General features: G+C 38.8%; 1 protein-coding gene across 5 annotated transcripts in view; it reads right to left on the reverse strand.

Moving 5' to 3' along the window:
• MIPOL1 (mirror-image polydactyly 1) overlaps positions 1-25,925 on the reverse strand; it is a 197,978-nt gene that overhangs the window by 42,286 nt on the left and 129,767 nt on the right. For all 5 annotated transcript variants that reach the window (XM_071746097.1, XM_071746096.1, XM_071746099.1 and 2 more), the window contains one exon: positions 22,345-22,439. In XM_071746097.1, coding sequence (XP_071602198.1) covers positions 22,345-22,439 — 95 coding nt within the window. The remainder of the gene's footprint in view (positions 1-22,344; positions 22,440-25,925) is intronic.

Consider the following 25,925-nt stretch of genomic DNA (forward strand, 5'->3'; position numbering starts at 1 on the left):
GACATAGTGCACCTAGAGCTGAGGTCTCTGTTATCTCTAATTGATTAATTAGAGTCTGGAAGATGATACCTTAACACTAGCTTTTTTCACACATCCATCGACTCTCGGATATAGTGCATCTGAGTTCACAGAAGAGACTACTGTAGATTTTATGCTTTAATCCTGAGTATTACCTGATACATGTTAACATTAATTACACATCTTCACGGTTCCACAATATACCTCTGTTAATTGCAAGACACAGATTTACAGACTCTCAAGTTTCTTCCAGGAATTAGGGAACTCTCTTTCCAGTACAACAGCAACTACTGTGAATACTCTTCATGGTTTAACTAGACTAAATGTTATTCCTAGAACCAAGCTTATCGTAAAATGTTCCTGTCACGTTTTGACAGGGAGGTGGCTGTATTAGCATATTCTAGCCTACGCATTCACAGAATACAACTATTCAGGCCTTACGGATTACTTCTAAGTAATTAAAATGAATCAGATATTTAGAACGTATTTTTATTTTGTACACTGTTTACCTTATCATACTAGAAGTTACAAGAAAGAATTTTGCTATCTTTTATCTGTTCTTTATTGCCAATTTGAGTGCTTTGGTCATTCTTAAATATTTGCTAGTGGCTTTAGTTAACAAAATAACTTTAACTTAGTATTTGTAATACTGTAGTTATTCCCTACAGTAATAGATTGTTTAGGTAACACAGCAAATATAGAGGGATCCTTATCTATTAATCGAAGATAGCACTGGCATCAAGTAATCAAGGGTGACCTCAGGAGTTGAATATACTGGATGTTTAAGATGGTGCCAGCAGCTCTACATTTTACACTGTCTCACAAAGCCCCGGTCACTTTCCCCGGGAATTGGGAGCATCATGGCTGGGGCAGAGTAGATTCTGGCTCAGCTCTGTGACAGGCAGAGAGGAGGGGCACAGCCAGCTCCAAACAAGAGGCATTTTCACCTTCCCAGTCCCCAGGCTGGATTGGCAGCCCCTGTATCTCTCTGCTGGCTGCTGGAGGCCACTTGGTTGACACGGATCACTGAAGGGGTGTGTACGTGGGTGGTGCAGAGCCAGCGACTCTGGCTTCGGGCCAGCAGGGAAATTGCCTACGTCAGGGATTTGCAGAAACACAAACTTGGTGGAAAAGAGATGGAGGATCTTGTCCTAAAGGTCATAGCAGTTTATTTTTTATACTTTGAGTATGTTTTTGACATCGCTTTTAAGAACAGTGGACCCTTTTCCACAAAGCCAAACTGAATTAAGAAAGCAGTAGCTCTGGCTGTGCACTAAAATAACAGAGATGCTGGAACACCAACTAAACCGGGAAGAAAATAGGTGCAGTATTACTTTTTTCCTTTTTTTGAAGCTCTTGGCAAAGGTCATCAATATGAACACCGTCTCTTACATGAGAACCAAGGTATTATGGCACAAATGAACATCAGGACTTCTAAGCAGGCTTTTAAGGATCAGCTCCTACAGCTCTGCAACCTGGTCCACACTGCAACCCCTTCAGCTCCCACAGACCTGACAGTACACAGTACATTTCAGGCTTGGACCTTTACTCTCCAAAATGCCAACCACAGAAATCTCTGAAAGACAAAGAATGTGCCCATTCAAGAGTCAGGCATTTCTGTTGGAAGCCTTAAATGATATCTCCTGTCACTGCAGTTTTGAATTTAGATTTGCGTGCATAGCTAACAAAATCTAATAGAGATTTCTTTGTTGCAAATTATGCATGGAGTTAAGGCTAATCTGGTGTGTGCCTTTAGTTGCCTTTGCAGCTTCTAACTGGTAAGATTAATGGCTTCTGACTTCCATCCTACATGAGTGACCTGCATGCAGACAATTTTATTAAATGAACAAAACCCTCCTGAAACAAGTACTAATACTGGTGAATCATGTCTCATATTTGGCAAATTGCAACAATTCAGATGAAACAAATAAGAATCCTCACTGCGAAAACTGAAACAGTCAGTGAAGCATCCACTCAGTGCAAAGCAGTACTTCATATACATTCATATATAATTATAGAAAATAAATCTGATATTACTCATATATATCATAATGCAGGCACCAGCATCACCTGAAAACAAGCTCAATGTAATGACTCTGTGCTGTTGACTTTTATTTTTGTCTCCAGGGAATAGTGTTTACTTTGCTTTAAAATATATATGAGTCATTTTGTTATGTGCCTTTTTTAATTAGTCTGAAGGAAACAGTCATTTGAGAAGGAGAGCGGAAATCAATTCTGATTCGATACTGATAGCTACTGTGCGATGTAAACTGTGTGTTCTTTCTAATTAAATGTAAACATGTGCAGTTCTAAAGTCCAGCAGTGATGACAACAACTACTAGAAAGGATTGCTTAAGCCCTGGTCAACTGATTCTTGTGAACCTTTTGTTCATACCGTAGGTGAGCTTGTGCAATCTGTCGCAGGGTGAATGCCAGTTGTAACTGACTTTATTTTAGGTCATCTTCAGAGAAAAGACTTGAGAAGAATGTGGAGAGCGCTGTAATACCTCCAGTTACTCATTAACTATGTCCTTCTGATAGCTAATCAATAGCATTGCATGGAGCCAAACACTCTGCACTGAACTGCCCCTCTTCCAAAAGCCAAGTCTTGGTAAATATTTAATGGCAGTAAAGGTGTTTTGACTCTTATCAATCTGATATGTTAAAGAACTCTTGAAAGAAACTTATCTTACCTCTCTCTGCATAAATAATTTGTTCAGTTACAATTTTGGTCTTATGCAAAAGCAGTTTAATGATCTAGTGCTTTTAAATCAAGGCTTTGGGTGGAGAAAATTTAGTTTCAATCCACATGTCATGAAATAAAGAAAAATCAGAGTTTATTTCCTTGATAAAATGCCAACTAGAAATATACATCAAGGAACCCAGCCCTTTATACTGCAGTAGTAAATACTGCCTCAGACTTGCTCAAAACCTGTTATACAAGTGCTCATTTGAGATTTTTCTTGCAAGGCTTCAGTTTCTGAAAATTCTTAGCTCTCACTCATGTGAGATGGTATAGAATTTTTAGGCTCTTTTCATCCAGGAAAAAAAACAAACAACTGAAACAGCTCTGCTAAGAATCGGAGGCATTTTGTTTCCACACAATTAATATTCCCATCTTCAAGTGGTTATATTCTCAGCTGATCAGTTTTATTAAGTTTTTTTCCATTTTCTATTTTTTTCTGCACAAAGCAGTTTGTCCAGGAGATTCCTAAACAGAGACTTTTTTAATCCTGATTCTTTAACATCTAGTGTGTGCACCCCTCTGCTACAACCAGGTGGGATCCCAATGTCTCCCTAGAAACTCAGGCAGCTTATTCCATGCCTGTGTGCTAATGTCACAGGACAGAGGATGGGAGAGTCTCCTGACTGCCTCCCCCAGCACAGTATTCCAGCCTTCTCTGCATGATCCAGCTTCAGTATGGGCCTAAGAATATTTAAGAAACTGATTCAGCAGTGAATCCAAGCTTTTTCTTGGAAAATAATCTGGGAATAAAACATTGATAGTGTTTTCATTTCCAAAACGTGAATCACCATAAATGTTTTCCCAGAAGTATAAGTATTATTTTTTTCTCCAATGTTTAAATGGCCTCTTTAGAGCTCTTGGTGCCATTCAATAATTTAAAAAATAAAGATCATGGGAATAATTCCCAAACGTTGATATAGGTAAACTGAACAGCCTCGAGTTTTTAATCACCAAGATTGAAGAAAACAGTCTTAATGAAAATCATAAAGACATATAAATCAATCAAGCAGAAATGTGCATGGCACCATTCAGGAATGACTGGCTGAAGAAAACCTGTTACTAATAACCTCAGAAAATATCTTCTACTTAATACAATGTTATCTTTATAAATCAGACATGATCATGAATTTTATGGATGTCCTGATCTGCTATTGTGATCACTTGGCTTAACTTCCCCACTGAACCAGAAAAGCAAGAGACAAAGCAGTCTTGGACCCAGGGCTGGAAACCAGCCCTGCCTTCCAGCATGGCCAGGGACATCCAGCTGAGTAGATGGAAGAATCTCTCCAGAAGACGGCAATTAAAAGAAATACAAAGAATGGAAACGTGTTTCAAAGATGGAATAACCAAATACATATGGAATTTGAGAGAGGGATGATCTCACAGATGAGCTGAGTAGCCCTAAAGCTAGAAAGCCTCAGCATGACTGACCTTGGAAGGGCATTCACAGGACTCTGCCCTTTTGTTATTCCTTTCTTGCAAATAGTTCAGCTGGTTAAAAAAATCTTCAAATTACTTTAAAAAAAAAGTTAAAATATATAATTTTTCAAATTTGAGGATAATGCCCCCCTGCCATAGGAAAATAAAGGAATATTTGAATAATTTTGTCTGGTTTTTTTGAAAGGTGTTACTGAAAAATATTAAGCAATTCTGACCGAAGGCAAACAAAGTGTCCTGTACTCTAGCATATTCCCAGTTGTGGTCACCAGTGTGCCAAGAAGTGAAATACACTGATGAACTCTAGGTGAATGTGCCTAGCACATGGTTTCCCTGCTTTCCTGCTACCATGCATACCAACTCGTGCCACCTGAAATGGCAGGTGAGTCACTGGGAAGACTGGAGGTACTGCAGTCTGAAAACCTTCCTCCAGACTGGTACAGTGCCCATAATGTCTACTTTCAAACTATTGTGGCTTTGCCCTTACAAAAATACAGTTGGTTTGGGGATTGCTGTGCAGATACACAGTTAGCAAGTCACCTCCTGAAAGCCACGTAAATGACACAAGAGCAATGTATCACTACTCGGTAAGCCATGTCTTACCAGCTGCTGCTGCCAAACCCTTACTCATATAAATCATACAGCTCCTTGGACAGTTAAGCACTATGAAACACGGCAGTTAAAATGATGGCTTAAATGATAAAGGGAACGCCTGGGAAATTTAATATAGGGGAAGTCTGCTTCCCTATTGTACCAATGCTTACTGAAGCAACCGGGCAGACTTGTCTGGGCCATTCTCCTTAATGTGAAACAAGGACACATGCTGGGGGAATGATTTAGTGGACTGGGGATCAGAACCTTGTCTTGAATTCCCTCTTCTATTTCACGTCTTCTGTGTGGTACTGAGCAAGTCACAACATGCAAGCCTCAGCCTGCCATGCTGAAACTGGGAGTCGAGTGCCTTTCCCTTGCTTTTGGATTCCTTCAGTTCTAAGCTCTGAAGGCCCAGGATTGCTTCTTAATACCTAAATGTGCCACATCTGGAAAACTGTGGCCCTGGTCTTGGTTCAGATCTATGTCCAAATTATTATTCACAGGAAGATAAAAAATGCTAATTAAGAGTATGTGTGTCAGCAATGCAGACTGGCCTGGTTAACCTCAGCAGATAGATCCAGGTCTGGACACTTATGGAAAAAAGCACAACAGTTTTTTCATTGCAGCTTCAGCCACCATTGCCACCATGGGTACATACAGTGATAGCAACCTCCCATGCTTTGTTGAGCTGCTGTGAGCCCAAGATCTTTGTTACTTGAGAAGATGTTCTTGGCTTCCTCCTAGGCAAAAGGGGCCATCAGCTGGATACAGTCCACTGTCTGGAAGCCAAATCACACAACTTGCATACCTCTTGAAAGCAATAGATTAGACTGGAGGCTGCTGGAGAAAAAACAGTGAAGAGAGAGCTCCAAAGCACGGGGTTGTAAAGTGGCTGAAAAACAATGCCAAATTGATTTCTCTATCTTGAAGTTTTTAACTCAGCTTCCCTCACCTCTCTCTTCTTTTACATTCAGGAATTTTGACCACGGGGCTACTGAAATCAAATCTGTAAAAGAACAGTATTATTGTGCCCTTTAATTTAGCCTGAGTGAAGAGGAAAACAACATTTTTAGCTTCATGAAGCCAAAGTTCACAAGAAAAACTGCAGCTTTTTTTTTTAATCCAGCATATGAATTCTCCATAAGCAGGAGGTAAGACTGAAATACCATAGCAGGAAATGTATTGGTTGCACTGAACCAAAGAATGAATTATTTTCTCAGGACCTGACAAGGAAACTGAATGAGTATGAAAGCTCTTGTGAAATCTATCCAACATTGAATTTAACACTGTTCAATCCATTATTTAGTTTTTGAACAAGACAAGATAGTTATTAGTATGAATACTGCCTACACTGCTTATACACATTAAACCGGTCATACTCTCCTCTGACAGGAGCAGTAAAATGCCATAAGAGGGAGAGCTAAATTCCTACACCACAATAGTCCTTATTCTACTGTCACAACTGTAGAAGTATAATACAATGTCACTCATGTTAGACAAGACTGGATGACAGTAAGGTCCCATCTAGCTCAGAAGCAAAAGGTAATAAGGGAAATCAGGTAATATGGACCTTGTTACTCATTCTTCTTCCCACTCCACTGGGTGAGGAACAAATCTAAACCACTTTTCCTTCCTGTTTTGTGAAAGCTCCTCCCACTTGAATCTTCTTTAATGGCAGTGGAAGTCACGAGTGCCTTTACCATTGCAGATCAGGATTGAAAGTAGTTATGAATGCTTTGGATTTATTTGTATAAAGAAGCTAAAGGCTGTGGCCATCAGTAGGTGCTCACACTGGGTACCTAGTACAACTAAATACTTCCTGGAATCTTACTGCTTCCTCCTGATCTCTGCAAATGGAGCAAGAGAAGAGAAAGCATACATGAAAATATTGCTTTATACATCCAAGAAGAGAGGCAAGGAGAAAAAGTTCCCTCGAGTAAAAAGAACCAAAAAGTAATCTAGATGTTTGAAATTTTGGCCTTAACTTTGCTTATCTCAGTGACCATGAAACAGAAATGATACAAATCCTCCAGGGTAAATTTTGCATGTGGGGTACAGAGTTTTTACCTGTCGATCAGGTAAAGATCAGAACCTATGAATTAAGCCAATGATATGCCCCTAAGTTATTTTTTCATGGACAGTGGGTGAGCGGATGCCATTCCTCTGTTTAATCAGGAGTTAAAGCATGTACAGTAATTCCTTATTTTCACAATATTCCTTCTGACAAAGATAACAACCATAAGAATGGTTCCCAGCTGGCTAAACCTGACATACAGGTTTTGTTAATAAAAAAATGCATGACTTAATTAATGAAACGGATCTATTAAGACTGTCCCCCAATCTACCACAGTGGCCCCACCTACAGCTGAACTTCACATGACCTGTCTTATGCAAAAAGAATTGTAATAACGTGCACTGGAAGCTGCTATAGAGGAAAGGTTGTTATGAAGAAAAAATATGACTCAGAAATGCATATAATGCCCCTAGAGGAGAAAGATTAGCATTTTCACTTTTACTCAATGTTTTGTTCTACAGTGAATAATTGAAACAATCTTGCTAAACTGTGTAAAATTATTTCATCAAGAGTAATTATGTTTGATCTATTAGCACCTGATACTATCTATTGTCTAAATTGCTTGCATTCAATCCGTGAGTAATGTCAACAGTATTAACGTCCATTATGGAAGCATTAGTTGAGTAAAAACCATTTTTAAGTGTTTGACATTCTTGTAACCTTCCTCCAGCATAATGTTCAAAAGAAGTATCATTATACCAACATGTTCTTGGATTTTTTTAAAGGAATGCCTTTACTTAAGTCTACGAACTCAGGGTCTTTAAACTCACAAACAATTTACCTATTTTGTTCTGACAAGCATAAATCTGTATCAATCTACTCATTTTACATTCTTCTCTGTTCCCATCCAGCTGTCCCACACTAAATGGCTATCCAAATTCACCTCCATCAACTTTGGCAGGCCCAACACATCCTTCACAAAATTAATTTTCTACTCCCCTCCCTCACCTCCCCCTGCCCCAAGTCATAAAGGACTGCACTGTTACAAACAGAAAGAAGGGACTCTGCAGCATTTCTACAACAAACTTATATATGCATTCATTGATTTAACAACAACAACAAACAAAACCCCAAAACCCAAACCTAAACTAATACAATGGGACTAATTTATATGGAAATCAGATACTTTTTTCTCTCGTGCAGCTTCATCCTTATTTCAAAGGGTTCCAAATTTTTGCTGCCTTTTAGCAGAGGAAATATTATGAACTGTTTGAGATTAAGTTCTCACTCAAAGCAATGAATGAAACAGTCTTCTCCAGAATAAAAAGCTACTTTCTCTCCTTAGAATAGTAACTTTACAGTAATTTAGAGGAAGCTGGAGAAACAGTTGGTCATTAAACATTAAATGTATTAATGGGGCACTCACAGTGTATGGTTTGTCTGGAAAAGGCAGTTCTGTACTCACATTTCAGAAGGACTGCTGCAGTACAATAGCTACTGTGATAAATTTAGGTTTACCTCACTTAACATTTAGCAGAATCTAATAACGAAAACTTAAATCAATGCGTTTTCCAAAAAATGCATGAGTAGCACTATTCAATGTTTTACAGCTAGGGGAATCAAAAAGCAAAGAAAAAAACGTTCCGAAAGAGGCCCTCATTTCCAGTCCCCAAATGGAGACCTTGAGGACTGGGTGTTTACAAATTTCAGGGACTTGCAGCTCCAGATAAAAACAATGACAAATCAGAATATTCAAAGTAGAAGCCCCCAGGCACCTCAGCAGCATGTAAAAATCCACTTCTCCAGATTCAGGTCACTCTTGAGGTCCTGCTTATTTCTCTGGAAACCTCAGACCTGAGTACATGCATGCAGCATTCAGCAGGACTTTCTTGTCACATGGTATTGCTGGAAATTGAACTTCTACAGAGCTCGGAAAAATGATAAAAAAAAGAAGTGACACAGGCTATGTAGGATGATCACTATCTTAACAGAAGTGCTAGTTCTTAATGACCTATTGAGCTTGAAAATCATAGCAATTTGATGAAGGCTTTGTGCACCTCCTTACCCTAAAGTTTTGACTCAATCAGATTATTAGGTCAACTCCCTTAATTTTAGGAAGCAGAAATAGAGATAAAGTAACAGGACCACTTCAGAGCACACTTAAGCCAATAGGAGTACTTCTAAGTCTAGGGTAAATTTACCTGTTCATAAGGAAGTCCAAAAATGGAGATGCTAAGAGAAAAAGGCATGTTTACTACATCCTGAGCTTTTAGTGTAGACATTTGTCTTGCTTTGTCTATTCGGAGCAAAATGAATTCCTAGTTTTTTCTGAGGAAAAATTAGTTCACAGAAATCTGAAGAACAAGGGTTAAAAACCTATGTCTTCAGACTTAATTTGCAAAAGCAGAGTAGATGATTGTTTAGATGGTGGAGAAAAAGCTTTAGGAAACACAAACCAGATATTTTACAACAAAATAAAAACAAAAATCAGCTTGCCAAAATAATCATAATCCAGAATCTGATATGCATTTATCAAAAGACAGTAACATCTTGCCCATTATCATGACAAGTAAAATTCACTCTCTGTTCAAGCTGAAGGACAGGCAAGCATTTGGGGGGAGGCTATGGGAAAGAGAAACGGAGTATGACATTCTCCTAGTAGTTATGGTGTGTGGGGGTGAAGAGCTTCAGTTGCCATTCCCATTAAGTCCTGACAAAAGGAATTTGCGACCTGTTCCCAAGGTGAAGGAAGATGGGCTGAACTATTTGGCTAATGGGATTACATTGAGTTAATGGGAACATGACTTGCTTTGTTTCTGTTGGTGTATGTCAAAACTCCGATGTGTTTTAAAATACACTCAATAGCTGTAAGCTTAATCTTAAGGCATTTTGGAGAGAATTTACCTATCTTCAGATTCCGAGACTTGTATGGAAAGAATCTACAGAGTAAGAACACTTTGAGTTCAGAAGTTTACAAATTGTGAGAGCAGTTTTTCCTCAGTCAGAGAAAGAAAAAAAGAGAGAAGAGAATTAACCCAACTGTGCTGTAGTAAGGAACAATACTATGGCACATTCAGATTTGGCAAGTACTGACAACACTCAGGAACGCTCTAAGTAATATTAGTGATTTCTAGAAACTCTGGAAAACTCCCTTAATGATCTTGGTTATGGTACCCTGGAAGTATTCAACCCATGAAGATTGAAAAATAAAATAGAACAGTTTAATTTGGTGAACCTGTTCACGGGTTTAGCTTTGGTGCCTGCAGTCAAATTATGCTCCAGCAAGCATTTTCTGAAGGGGTGCTTGCAGACCCCCACCCAGCTCCCTTAATGCAAACTCAGGTGCCTAAACTTATGCATCCAAAACTGAAAATTTTGGGCAAACTGTTTAACAAGCAGATCTCCTGGGAATCCTCTTGTAACCAGATTTATTATTTTTTTAAGCCTCATATTATTGGACAGATACTGGCCCAGGTCCAATCCACAACTGAAAATCCAAAGAAACAGCTCAGAGCAAACCAGCAGCCTTATTAGCTTTTAAAGATTTCATTTTCAAGAACTCAAGACCCTTTATTGACTAATGAAAGGTTGGGTCCCCAAGCCCACAGACTGATGTTGCTTGGAACATATTTTAATCATTTTGGAGTGCTAGCAGCCATCTGTCTAAAGAGCTTTGATCGCATAAATGCACTCTGAACTGCGGCTTCTTCTGCCTCCAAACCCTTTCCAAAAGCCAAAGGAAACTTACTGGCATGGCAACTTCGAGACAATTCAAGGCCTTGGGATGTGATAAGGCTGCTTTTACTATTTAGCACATCATTAGATTTAATGACACCACAGATAACAGATACACTAAAAAGATACCATTGTCATCTCCTATCTCCTAACAATAATATCCAATTGTGACTTCACTTTGTATCTACCCAACACTTCTTACTTGCTATGTTATTTTAAAAGAGTAGACAAAAGAAACAAAAGGTTGGGGTTTTTTTTCCCCTTCTTGGAGCACCAGAAACACTAACAAAATAAATACATAATAAATAAACAGTACAAAAGAGAAATGGGGACTCTTGTTTTCCCCACTACTTTTCTACTTTGTTTTTAATAAAAAGATACACAAGACAAGCAAACAAATCCCAAATAATCTACTGTGTTTATAGCCTGGACTATTGGCTGTTGGACTGATGCTGTTTGTACATATGAGTCTAGTTTGGCCAGCATTGAATTCAAATTTACATTGAAAAGAGAGAGACCCCTTACAGTTACAATGTTGATAATGTGAGCATTTATAAACCTTTTTTACACAATTGCCATAATTATTTCCTACTCTTTAAACAATTTGATCATCTCAAAGCTTATTTTGTGGTGATCAGCTTTTCATCCTAGTGTCCACTTGAATGGAACGGAGACATGCTACCAACCCTGAAAGCTTGGAAGCACCAACAATGTCAAGCATGAAAAAAGAATATTTAAATTATAAGAGTCAAGAAATTTCTCTCAAATATGAAGAAAGTGGCCTTAAAAAAGTGGCAAAAAAATGTATAAAAATAGCTCTTTTGATGGCAGGAGAGAAACATAATGGTGGATTCTGTGTGGCAGACCATGACTTTGTGCACCTCCTTACCCTAAAGTTATCAGCCACCTCACTGTGTTCAACCCCAAGATTACAGGATTTGTAGGTTTCTCTTCCTTCTCAGATCTGATTCTTGGCCTTTTATTCATTCAAGACACTAGTCACCAGATTCCAGAAGAAAGCTTTGCTATCATACACTGCAATAGGGTATTTTTCAGTTCAGCAACCTTCATAATAGGTGTGGCCAGCTAGCAGTGTGAAGTTGAAAGAAAGAAATAAACACAGCACTCCTATGGCGCTCGTGAAAACTTTTGTGGGTGGCCATGCTCTAATCTGTATCACTAATACTGCACAGATTATGAGAAAAAATAACACAAAAAATGAAGAGGTATAAATAGGGGAAGAGCTTCCTTAAATTTGCTTTGCAGTCAATGAAAATATACCACTGATGATTCACTCCCTCCCTCTCCTTCTGTGGCTTTTCCTTCCAAACTCGCAGCCAGAAAAGCTTCTCTGCTGGTGAGACAGCAGCTGCTGCTTACATGCATTCTTACTGGCGTTAGGAAAAACCTCAAGTTGCTTGGTGCTAGTTCTTATCATGACAATATGAACTGTTGCTTATAAAAACAAACTATTACTAACATGTTAGATTTTGCTCAAATATTTGAGAGGCTCAGAACTGTGCAATTCCCAGCAAGCCCTTGTTTTCACTGGAAAACTGTGGCTGAAGCTTCCAGGTCTTTCTCTAGCCTCTCTACAAATGAAAGCCTTCACACCTATGCTGGAAGAATTGCAGATGCACTGCACATCATTATGTAATGCTGGACACAATGGCAAAACCCTTCAACTTCCAAAACAAAAGACCTCTTTCACATTCATTAGAAAAGCAGCTTGTGGATGGCACGTAAAAATGGAAAATTTTCCAGTAAAAGGCATCAGCATGACATGCCTGTAGTAGTTTAATAAAAGCTCTAACTTATAAAAGCAACTGAATAAAGAAAATACCTTATTCTCAGCTTCTCTCTTGCTAACACAACAGGTGGGTATTTTTCTGTCTTGTGTTCTGCAAGAGGCAGAGGACTTCTCCTCCCACTTGAATTCCTAGCTACTTCCTAATAGAAGTTTTCCATTGACTCCACTATACACACGGTTAAGCTCAAAGTAAGAAAAGCAATGTTATGTCTAGCACTGGCTGAAAATTGCTCATGTGGAAAGTCTTCTCACCAGATTTTTTTTTTCTCATTGGTATATGTAAATTCCAACATAAAAACATGCTAGCTTCCTGCAGCAAATTTCTAAGTGACAATTTTCCTTTCATTTAGACATGTTGATTTGAAATGCTGTTTTACTTCAGTTCTTCAGCTGAAGAGAACCAAACTGAAATACATCAAAATGAACTTTTAAAAATTATTAAATTGACATTTAAACATAAAAACATGTCCTACGAAAAATCAACAAAAAGAAATGGCATTTAAAGTCCTCCTGACAATGTTATTACTTTCTTTCTAAATATCATATTCATAACAAAAGAAATTCCCTTTCATACAGTATTTATAGGACAAGCCAAATTCTTTTTTTTTGCAGTTTTAGATTTTCTTTTGCACTTCTCAAGGGAAAATTTGCCTTTCAAACAGCTCTTACTACACACACAGTTTTCCTGTATTTTTTTAACTTGCTCTGTTGGCGGCTGCTTCTTACAATGTATATTTTTTCCTTCCCTCATTCTGAAGTAAGAGTACCTGCATTTTCATAGTCACAGATCTCTAAAGGTGTTACGGAACATCAGAAGCAGAATATGTAGCTGCTGGTAACATACTCTTTTCTAACAGATTTCATAATCCTGCTTCTTATAGATCTTCCATGAGTTTCTTTTGAGTATCCTTAAATTAACTCTACTGATCTCAATGTCTGAATTTGTACAATATTTTTACAGGAGCAGAATATTTTATATTAATAATCTACTCCAATTTATCAGTAGCAGTCAGTCTGTTGTTCGTAGGTATTTCTTCCAGAGACTTTATACTTTCCTTCCAATAACTCATTTTTATTAGGTTTTAACAAATATGAAAAACAGTTCCTAGAAACTCTGAGCTATGTACTAATTCCAAAAAAGCACAGAACAGAACTGCACTTCCTGGACTTTTCAGCTCACCAAGAAATCGAGGTGGTTGTAACAGAAAACCATGGAGATTAAAGGGAAGGGGAAAGAAACATCCAGGTGAAGGAAAGTTAAAATAAAGTGAGCAGGGAGGTACATACAGAGTTGTGAGATCATACCAGCACCTGATAGCCAGGAATTGCAAATCCCTACTCATATGATCAGAAACTCATCTGAAATGGTCCATTATAGCAAAACTGACAAGGTAAGTGGTGTTTCAGTTTGAGTTACCCCACCACAGCAAATAGGTAGGGAGGAAGTTTGCTCAAGCTTGGTGAAATACAGTATAAGGAGTTGTGGAGTGCTTCTAGTTTTAATGTGCTTGGAACAAGTGACTGGTTGGTTCTGAGCTAATTTTAAAAATTTGAGAAAGTGTGCCAACAGAACACATGCAGAAGCAGTAGCAGAATTAGCATAGTACATGGTACAAATTAAAACTGCATCACAGGGTGTGCTAGGCTCTTTGGTCCATATTCATGCTGCCCACGTTTCTCCTCAGACCTGCTGCTTAGTGTTTCCTATTGGCAAAGCACCTTCAGAGGCCAAAAGCCAGCCCCTGGAAACATTAGGCACAAAGATTTCATAAAATGTAGGTCAGACCAATCTATGCCTGAGTCAACAGCAGCACAAGGCAATTTGAGTGTAATACATTCACCTCCGTGCTGGTTGCAGGGATGGTGTGGGGTGGCTTATTATTCCATCGGGTGGCTGGGATCTGTGACAGTTCAGTGCTTCCTCTCCCTCAAAGTTTTCATAAATCACTAAAGCTGAGTAAGAAATTGTTTTTCCATGCCACAATTTTTTTTCCCAGTCAGACTGGAAAATTTTCAAAATCATGTCAGGGCAAAACCAGAAACATTCAAAACTACTTTTTGTGTGTGTCTCTAAATAAATGAGAGACAGAGGGATCTCAGAGAGCACTCTGATGGCTAAGATATTCCATTGGGAGGCAAAAATAAGCACCCCCCCGTTTCAAATACTGCTTTGCCTTTTCATTGCTTCGCAGGCACTGTAAACACCAAGTCTGTGGCATATACTGAAGTCTCCCTTTACCATCCCTTTTCTCTGCAAATGTAATTGAAGGACGGATGTGAACATGGTCTGCCACACTTCCAAGAAAGTTTCCTATCCACTGATCTATAAAGCCAGCCTCTGACTTTTCTACTGCTAGAAAGTAGAGCAAATGCAGAAGGAGAGACAATAATCAATTCCAGTCTAAAGAATGAGAAGTTTGGGAATGGGGCAGGTGAAAGCGGATAATAAATCCAATAAAGTGTGAAACACATAAGGATAACTAGGATAACAAAGCAGGGCTCTGCCTCCACCACCCACCTACACCAAGACACTGTGAAATACAGCTGTCTCAGCAGCACCAGTAAAACTTAATGGAGCTGCTTTGCCAAAGCAAAGCTTTATTGATCTTTCCCCCCCCGTCATCTGTCTGATCCAGTTCATGAAACAGCCCCCAAACCCCAAGCTTTTACCTCCTGTAACACTAAGAGCTGTGATTGCACAAGCAATATGGAGACAAAGGGAAAAAAGACAGAGGGGCTTTCCAGTGGGAAACTGCTCACAGGACAGAGAAAGACCCACCAACCTAAAATACCAGCTCTTTCAGGGCTGCAGCACCCCACTGGAAAGTGGCACAATAACAGAGGAGAAGCTTGAACCTGCAGTTTCTAAATACTGGGTCCAAATTACCAGACTCTTGGTCTCTTGGCCCACATGAGTTCACTAAAATTTGCTGAAATCTCCATTGGCTGATCAGAGACTGGTTCTTACTCATCTGATTTAAAAGAAAATAAAAATGTAAACTTTTTTAGCTAGTTTAAACACTCAGTTCAATAAGCAAGCAGGAAGGAAGTATTCCCATTTAAAAAAACAGACAACAAACCACAAATAAGGGCAAAATCTTCATTCCTTGCACATACAAATCTCTCACAGATATCAGCGGGACTTCATATAGAGAGAATAAACTATGAAATATAGTTTGGGCAGTACCTGAGGTTTTCTTAGAATAATGAAAGACAAACAAAACCCTTTGTGTTCCCTTACAGAGCCATTGTTTCCTACATGTTGGGCTGTATTGACTTGCAGTGGGTTAGGTTCCTTCACAAGATGATACATCATGCTGTCTCCCACTGTATAATAGATGCAAGAACATCATCTCTTTGGTATAAAAAGAATCTCTCTTCCCCTTGGAAGTGGGAAATTTAATTAGATCAAGATTTATGTTTGATGTCAGGTGTCTGAAGCTCTTGGATAAAATAGAAGTCACTGCTGAAAGGACAGAGAATACTTAAACCACAATTGCTGCCTTCTCCCTGATCTCCCTGAAAGGATTCTGCAGAAAGAGCAGCAGGTATACAGTGGTATCATTATCTGGTCATTCTTCTAAATGACTGTAATTATATCATGTTATGTCTAAAGCAACTATCCTGGTCTGAGCCTTAAACCGTGACACCAACTACCACTCAACCAATGTCAGCAATTGCCAGAAGAGCAGGAAAGAGCAGGAAATAAGTCAAGAGCCACAACTGAAAACGTGAGATAAAAAAACAGCCGTGAAAAGACCAGTTCTGTGAGGTAAACTGCAGAGACAGGTGCTCAAGTTATCCTGCTACTGCTTTAGTGGTTGCAGCATTACTAATCCCATCATAAATGGGTCCAAGTTCAGTTGCACTGTGAAGCTGGATGTTAGAGCAACGCAATCTTCTGCTCCACATCATATCCCCCTGAAAGATGTCTGGACTGGAGAAATACCTGAAAAAGTCTGAAAGATGGCAGAAATATTTGAATAGGGGTCAGCCAGAAAAGAGGAAACATTTTGGCAGTTTCATTCTGACTTCCTATTTCAGTGGCTGTGAAATGCATAGAATATAAGAAAAGGATGAATATTGACCTGTCAGGTAAAAATAATTTAGTTTCTAACAGCCCTTAAAACTGGAATGAGAGGAACAATCTAACAGCAATAATTATGCCATCATATACCCATGCACAGTGCCTACAGAGTATGGTTGAAATGGTACCATTTGAGTATTATATTCCATAATATCAACCATGAAACAATAGAATGGAAGTAATTTAAACATGCACCACTATATTCAGAGCTTGAATCGAAAACAGCATTTTTTCCCAGGACTGCAAATAATGCCTTTCAAAGCAGCATCCTTAATGTATTTCTTCTGTTACAGAGTGATTTAGTTCTGTCATTTAAAAAAAACCCTGCATTTGTGCTTTTAAATCTTTCATTTGAGGAAATGATAACAAAAAAAAAAGTCATGATTCTTTTCTCTTCAACATCTATCACTATACTTTAAAAGTTGAAATTTATGTCATATTACAATAGACTGTGGGAAAAATATATAGACCTACATAAAAACAACTGTTATATAGACAGCTTGCTTGTGTCACTTAAACACAAATTCCAATTTATTGGAATTTTGTTAAACCACTTCAACCGTTTATCACTTAAGAGTGATAAAACCAGTTAGGGAGCAAAAGAGTCTGCAGTGCTGACAGAGAAGCCAACCATATTAATTCAAAAGATTTTTTAAAAAAATACTTATTTCGTATCATAGTTCATTATTGAGAGAAGACACATAACTGTAAAATAAGCTACCTTTTTCTCCCATGCTAGCTCTAACTTATATATGTCATCAACATTCAACTCCTGGGACTGTGACATGCATCTGCTATTTAAACTCCATCTCTCCATGCTACTACAATCTTCCTTTCAGATCTTTATCTTAACTTCAGGAAAATAATAAATAATTCTAAATTACATTTAATTGTAACATTGTCTGCTCATTAGAAAATCTGCAGAACTGTCTCTCCCCATTGTGACTTGCAGCCTGCAGCTATTTCTGTATCTCACCCATCTCAGCAGCAAATTGGAAGAAACTTCGAATAAAGATTTTTTGCAAGAAGTTTTCACTGTCTCTCCTTCCCCATGAACATCAGACCTGACAAATAGATAGCTGATGAAATCAGAGAGGAGCCTCTTAAATCTTCATTGAAATAGCACCCACACTTACTATAAGAATGCCTAAATTTGACCTCAGAGCCTGGACATACCAATTCTTATCCTCACCAACTTCATTCAAAGGTGTGTGAATTAATGCGGATGTACCTGTCTTACACATCTGTAGCGTAAGCAATAATTTTATTGAACTGAACATCCCTGCATCAAAACCATACTTTTAAGTAAGGATAGTCTTGTATTTTTATTTTGCTGTTCTATTTTTCTTTGCAATGGCATTGATGTATTAGAGATGTACTTTTTGCTGTACTACTTAAAATGTGTTCAAATTATTTGTGTATGAAAATTTCTGGTAAGAGAGCTTTTCAGTGAAGTACTGTAGACTCAAAAATTAAAATAACTGGGAAAATATTATGTACTTTTCTATATGGAGAAATATTTCACACCTAATATGTGAAAAATAAGCAGTATACAGTATAGTACATATATGTCAGCATTTTAACATGTAGGATAAATTCTGAAGCATTACTCAATCTCCCCCCTGCCCCAGTCTAGGGAATTGGACTTACTGACCTTAAGAGGTCTCTTCCAACAAAAATTATTCTAGGATTCTATGAAATAGAAGGAAGCATCATAAAATTGACAGAGCACATAACTGAGAAATATGCAAATATAGAACTTGTGATGATGTTTGAGCTATGTGAGAGCTATGTGAGAAGGAGGTGGTGGAATTAAGAATCCCACATCCTTCAAAGCTGATTATTCAGATAAAGTCTTCTTTGGTCACTGAGGACTTATGATTTGCATTAATCCCTAGCTTAAAGAGTACTGTGTTGAAACAATTACATTAGTAAGCCAGAAACTCTATTGTTCCTAACTGTTATGCAAATTTTAATTTCTGATAGGTGTTTTGCTGCCATCCAAAAAATGCAATTTTCCTTTTGAGACATGACACAGAAACAACACAAGAAAACCAATAAGAAGCAGAGAACCTGCCATTTATTCAGTGCCAACTTCCTGTTCCTTCTGTGTCTCAACTAGTGGCTTCCTCCTTTTCTTCTCCTTGTTTTCACTTCTCTTTCTTTTTAAAGGGCGAAGTAGTTCTTGGATGTTTTTGCTTTTCAGAAATAAAAATTCAGATGGAAATCAATTCCAGCATTTATTCCCTAATAAATAAAATTAATTTAATAATAAAAAAATAAAGTTCATTTTCATTTTGGTTTGTAACTTTCAAACCTACAAAACTCCAGTTTTAGCTAGGATTCCCTTCCACTTAATTTGCAAAGAAGTACAGTTTACAACGCAGACTTCTTTCACAGTGGGAATAAAAACCCAAATGGCTTCAAATGGCAGCATCTACCAGAATAAACCCAAATGGCTTCAAATGGCAGCATCTACCAGAATTGCAGAACAAGCCAGGTTGCAGGTCTGCAGTCCAGCCTGTTGCAAGACAAACCTCTTCTATGGGTGCGGCGCTCCAAGGTCCAACCATGTGTCCCAGTAGAATCTCACGAGTGGGGCTCTGACCGGCCTGGATCGGTGCTACTGCTCCGAAGGTGGCTAAACCAGCCCCCTGGCTACCCCAGGTGTGAGCTTTTATTGGCCCCCTAATCCTGCTCATGCGCAGGAGGGGCCTGCCCTAATTAGGCACAGGTGGGCTTCACACGAGGTCAAGCCCACTACCTGGCAATTAGTGGCACCTGGTTGCCTCATGTCACTACACCAGCCACCGTCCCTTGCAAAGTGATTTCAACTATGAGAGCAGCCCACATTACTCACGCCTTTATCAGTCAAGCAGTGGAAATCTCCAAGCATGGAGACAGGAAAACAATTCTGGGCAACCTATTTCAGTGATGGACGTGAAAAAGTTTTCCCTGATAACCAGTCTGAAACTCTCTTGTTTCAATTCATCTGTTGTCTCTCACTCTCTTGCCATGCAGCACTGTGAAGAGCCTGTCCTTGATAACCTCCTTGGAGACACTGTCAGGATACTGTTTGGTCTCCCTGAAGTAATCAAAGACATTTTTTCTCCCCATGATGAACAAGAGCAGTACTCTCAGTCTCTCTTTACAGTGCAAGTGCTACAACTTTCTGACCATAGGGGTAGCCCTCTACTTTATTTAAGGCCAAGGAAGACCTAAGTGCAGAAGGAGGTGAAAGCATCACATGGAGCTAAAATTCCCAAGTCATTGTCATGCTGGCACTGATAAGACAACAGAAGGTGAGAGAAGCTGGCAAAGGGATGAGAGAACAGTCGGTGAAGGAAATGTGCACCCTGCATAACAATGTGTCTCACTGCAGTTCTACAGCTCAGATGAGGACTGAAGCATGTGTGGAAACCTGAATTTTGCTCACTGGGTAGCTCTATAGTGCAAAAGAAAAATAACTCCAGGGAAGCATGGTCTTGAACAGTAGATTCTCCTAGCCAACTAACTTGAATCAAAGCAGCAAACTCTCACCTCAGTTCAAAACATACTGTCTGAAAATCACCCACTCTAGAGTAACACAGTGGTAAAAGGAAATAAAGACACCCAAGTGTCCTCACCTAGCTTCCACATACAAAAAGAGTATAAATTTTCTTTTGAGATGGTCTGGAAAATGTGCTCTCTGCTTTGTCATGTCTCATTATTGCGGCCATCCCACCCTTGGTCTGATACAGTCCCCAAAGCACATGTGACATATATTCTTTTCTTCATCTGTCTCATGTGTCATATGTTCAAAGTACTGCCACACTACTGGATGATGGAGGCTGCAGATGTCCATGTCACACAAGGGAAATTGTAACCACGATGTTAAGAACTTCATAATGATAACTTCATGATGTCATTAACCTCATAATGGTGACATTAATTTCTAACCATGGCAAAGACAGGCCTGAGATCTCCAATGATGCTATTTTTGCACTTATAGAAGTCCTTCTTGTTGCCTTTTACATCCCTCACTGGGTTCAGCACCAGGCAGCCTTCGGCTTTCCCAGCCAGGTGTGCTCAGGCAGTGTTTCTAGACAGAGGTTGTGGAGTCTCCACACAGAAATATTCAAAACCTGTCTGGACAAGGTCCTTGGGCAAGTATTTGAGGTGACCCCTATTGAGTAGAGGGGTTGGACAAGATGGTCTCCAGAGGTCCTTGCCACCCTCAATCAATCTGTGACTCTGTGGGTCCACTTCAGAACTCATTAGGAAAAAACCCCATCCTTTAAGGACAGTGAGGTAGGAGATGAAATTTTTCACTTTTGATGTTCTCAATTAGTGTGTAAACTGTATAACTTAGTAGTGATACAATAGCTCTTGCCCCAGGGAATATTCTGGTGAGCTTTTCCACACCTTACAGCTAAATCTTGCAAATGTCATAATAAAATTTACAGTGAAATGTTGCCTGTTAAAATTAAGGGCCATAAGTTAAGAAGATGATAATTCTAATTGTGATTCCTGCAAGTCATTATTGTTAACATTTTTGAGACTCAAAGTATTTACATTAGTAAGCTGCAGCTACTGCCTACTACACTTGTAAAATACTGTATATTAGTCTAACTTGATATGGTATGTCAAAAACTTAACTCAAAATTCATTGAAAAATCTGCAATGTGCAGACACAAACATAAGCAAACTCCTAAATTCTGAAATAGCAATGCAAAGATTGCATTTCAGTTTTTAAAAATTATTCTACAAAACTTATTTAAGTACACTAATTAGGGAATTATAATAAATTCTTTCTAGCTTGGTAAGTCATACTGTTATTTGTGCATACACTAAATGCTGACCAAATTCTTTAAAAGCAATAATCACAAATTGCTTGGGGTTTCTATTCACTATTAACAGGCTTTAAATAAATGCCTGTGAGATTTAGGAACAAAAGTTGTTTTTGAAATTTCCCTCCAAGGTTTTAATAAACTTAATGGGAAGTGGAAATTCGAAAAACCTCTAGAAATCCAAGAATTTTTCACTTGTAAATGCTGAAACATTGAAAACATACACAGTTCTGCTACTGCAAATGGTCTTTAGTTGTAACTAACTAGTCCTCTTTATTTCCAATGAACATAATATTCACACTACGTTTATTATTTACCTCTGTAGCCCACATCCCTCATGACAGACATTCAGCCTTCAGATTCACAATTTTCTGCTGTGTCGATGCCAACTCTCCTGCCTTTAACCTGCTGGCAGATCTGTATCCCCTCTCACAGAGGAGGTCAGGACAAAATGAGAGTTGTAACCCAGCATCACTCCATAAAACAACCTAACTCCTTCACTGGACCACACAGAGCTTTTCCTTAGGGAATAAAACCCACTGATCCATGCAAATGTTCAGTGCAGCCTGGCTAAATTAATGACAGAACGGTTATTTCTCTCATTCTATGTATTTCTATAGAACATAAGGAATTAAAACATACATATTATACTGGGGTTGAAAAAGAAAACCGTCTGTTAGAATCACAAATTTTATTATTTTAAAATCTATATTGATTAAGTTAGGTATGTGTCAGCAACCAGAGAAGAAACAAGCACTTGTGTTACCAGTTTTGTCCTTGTGTTTTAAAGTGAGCACAGATTTCTAATAGAGTTTTTTTTCGTTTTCAAGAGAATAAACTGCCATCCACTTTCCCCTTAGAGGAAAGCAATAGAAAATTTAGGCTATAAGAACAGGACTTCTATTTCAAAGAGACGGTTGGTGAGCAGCAAAGCAGAAATGCAGGCCTTGATTCATGGATGTATTCACATTTCCAACAAATACCTATTTGATAAGGCCATTTCCTCACTCCCAGTCAGACACCATACAGAAAATTTCACCTATGAGTCACTGCTTTATAGTATTATTATTTTACCTGTAATAAACACGCAAAGTCTGGATTTCTTCTTCTAATTTTTTGCACTGTTGAAGAGCGGCTTCTTTTTCTTGTTGCAAACCTACCATTTCTTCCTGTGAAATGATAAACAAATGATAATTTATTCAGAATACCCATATTGCTTTGAAATCGTGACAATCCCTTTTTGTGTTCATTTCAGCCATGCTTCCTTACAATTGCATATATAAAGTTATACCATTTTATAACACTGCTGATTTAATTCTTAATACAAATCCTTTCTTGTTCTAGCACTGCAATAATTTCTATTTTTTTTCCCAGCAGAATGATGTTTTGAATGATTTCCTTCACATGTACAGTTAACTTTTTCAGCAGCTAAGGTTAGACCTCTTCAGCTCAGCCAAGTGTTTATCAACAAGCATATTCCATATTATAATGTTCTTACAGTACAAAACTGCTGACTGGCATATATAGAGAGAAGCAAGGTGCTAAGCCACAAACTCCCGACATGCAAGTCTTGCTCTGCACATGGCTCTCTGGCTTTTAGACCTGGCTCCTATGCTGGAAGCCACTGGCTGATGTGGCCAGCAGGAGAGCTGCAGGGCAACCCCACCCAGAGCAGCAACAGGCGATGAGCTGGCTCACTGTGGGATCCGGGTGTATTCTCACCCAGGATCTGGTTTATAGTGGAGTGAAGGAATCCTTGAGCAACTGCTGTCATCTCCCACCTGTGAACCCTCCCGGATGTTCCCCCTCCCGTTGTTTATTCACATGGCACTGTGAAGGGCTTGTGACTCACAGCCATTATGGAAACTGCATCATGTGGCTTGTAGGGTCAGGAAGGTAGCCAGCCCTGACACAGCCCTATGCTTAAAGAGGAGGTAGAGAAATAAGTGCTCAGGTATATTTAATATGGGTCTATAGTTTAATTGCCATTAATTTTAAAATGTCCAGATTCAATAGGACTCCCTTGAGGACCTAGGTACTATATAAATTATCTTAAAATCAGCGGATGATTAATTGTTGTAACAACAAATAAGACTGGGCTTGCACAGCAATTCCTTGACACAAGAGCCTGAACACTGGGCTGCTTTCCAATGTTTTTAATTCACGGTTATTAATTGTACATATTGTAGAGACCCAAACCAAGAGGCATATGTGTGAGAAATGCTGACTGTGGATTCCGCCAACTCTTCAGAATAACTTTGCAGGAATTTTTTTTTGTAAATTAAAGACCTGTTACACAAGCTACAAACACATGAAGGGAAATGCATAGAGTTCAGCCTCCAGTTCTGCCAAACTCACTGTATAATGATGAACAACCCTGTCTGTATACCTCAAAATCTCCCTCCTAAAACAGGGCTTCCACTTGCTTCTGTTTCCTGTTTGTCTGTTAAGGCTGTAAGTCTTCAGGGCAGGTGTTCTACTGTTTACTGTCAACTCCCAATCATCAGTGGACAATTTATTCTGCTGGTTAATTAATCATGTCTTGGATACATGGCTAACCCCTGGCAAATTCAGTTGAACCTCACATTGCACAAGCAGAGCCACACAGCACTCTCTGCACTGCTCTGCTCAGTGTGTCACGTTACACCCAGGGTTTTGCATTGCCCAGGTACAGGACCCATGGCTGGAAATGCTCTTGTAACAGACATTCATAAAAGTCTAGCAGGAAGTTCCCTGGAGAACAAACCCAAACTTTCTTCCTATATAGAGGGTTTTTTCAGCTTTAAAAGCAGAAAGTGTTAATGTTTAACCTCTGAGTGACAGTGGTTTAGAGCTTCTGATACTGAAAACAATGCACTGCATGCTGGCAAGCCCTATCTCCTGTCAGCAAGAGGTTAAAATCCTCTGCAGGTGAGCCTCTTGCCTGGTGCTGCTTGCTGCCTTGCAAGCAGAACTCACAGAACACAAGGATGTTAGCCAAACCAAGCTATTTTCTGTAATTATACTGTTCAGCATTCTTAAAATTTGGAAAACACACTTGAATCAAAGTAGGTGGTTTGTTCTAGAGGCCAGTAATTAACATCCTTGCCAATTTTCAGTGTACTGTGAAGTGTGATTGAAATGCTAGACTGGAAGGAAACGTTTGCAGCTGACACACCTACTCACGGAGAGACTAACGGCTTCTCTCTTTGGAGAACTATCATAAAAAATACACCTCATGTTCCACTTGGCTTTTCAGGACAAAAGTCAGAAGGCACTAGAGTCTGAAGACTTTTATTTGTCTCAGTTTTTCAGCAGAGAAAAGTGCACTGATTTGACTGGCTCTGCACCAGTAAAAATAACAGCAGGATTGGGTGCTTTGGATTTTTAAAAAAATAAAAGCTACAAAAACTGAGGGGAAGAAAAGCAGACATCTGCTAATCTCCTCAGTAGCAAGTAGTGGGGTTGATACTAGGGAGCAGCATGAGACCAACAAAAATATAAATACAAGAGGTTTTGTGCACAGCATGCAGCAATGCAACAAAACAACCCATCACTCACAGACCTGAAGAGTGGTAAACTCAAATAAATGACTCAAATATACTCCCCAAAGAGATGTCTCCCTTCACTAGAAGGAGGAAAGCAAAACAGAACGCATCTCAAAGTTAAACTGCTAACTAAAACAATGGTGCCTGCACTACTATAAAACACTTGGAAGATGCCTACAAACTATATTGAAATCCATCCAGAGAGCACATGGCAAAAATCCTGCATGAGCTCACCTCTAGTAAAAACAATAGCTGCTTGGGAACTTTTAAACACAATATTATTCCTTTGGAAAGTGTCAAGCTGAGGAAATCAAAACTCTTCACAGAAAGATTAAACTTTTTTGGAAGTTGGGTAAAGAAGTTTCTGCCCACAAGTTCCTATGCTTTCATATTTGATTTAGCATGGATAGATTCTTCCCTCTTCTCTGCCCCCCACCCCACTTCCCTGTAAGAGAGAATTCTTGTTTCGGTTCTCCCACTTCACATTTCAGCAAACAGTTACTTGTTGAATGTTTAAATTTTTCAATTAAATCTAAATGCTAATTGCCACATATCCAAGTTAAAATAGCAAGATCTTGAATAAGGATATCTCATTACTGATACTTTTGCTGTTGCTTTTGTTTAAAAATATTTAAATTTTCTAGCCAAGGGCTAGAAAATAGAAAATTTAAGCAAAGGAAAACAGAATATAAAATTATTTATATTTTCCTAGTTACTCTAGGGCAAACATGACCACCCTCAACTCTAATTTAAATCTGAAGAGGTAAGAACACACAGCATCCTATGTTGTCAAGTTCCCTGTGGGTGAGAGTTGGCTTTTGTAATGCTTTTCAACACCCAACAGAAAGGAAAACAGGAGGAATAAAGCTATGTAGCTTTATCTCTTTACTGATACCTTCTCTCATGCATTTGTAGAGAGCTTTTACAAAATTTTATTTGTAGATTTTCCCACCTATATGTATTTATAGAGAACATTTATTTTTCCTTCCTTATGTAGGCTGAACAACCAACCTTTTCTGCTACCTATCCATAAGCAGGCTCTTCACTTTCCTGATCCATTCAAACCCATCTCTCATCAGTACACTGCTGGCACTGCATCCTAACCCCACCAGAAACACCTTACCAGAT

The sequence above is a fragment of the Heliangelus exortis genome, chromosome 5 (genome assembly GCF_036169615.1).
Source record: "Heliangelus exortis chromosome 5, bHelExo1.hap1, whole genome shotgun sequence".
Classification (NCBI taxonomy): Eukaryota; Metazoa; Chordata; class Aves; order Apodiformes; family Trochilidae; genus Heliangelus; species Heliangelus exortis.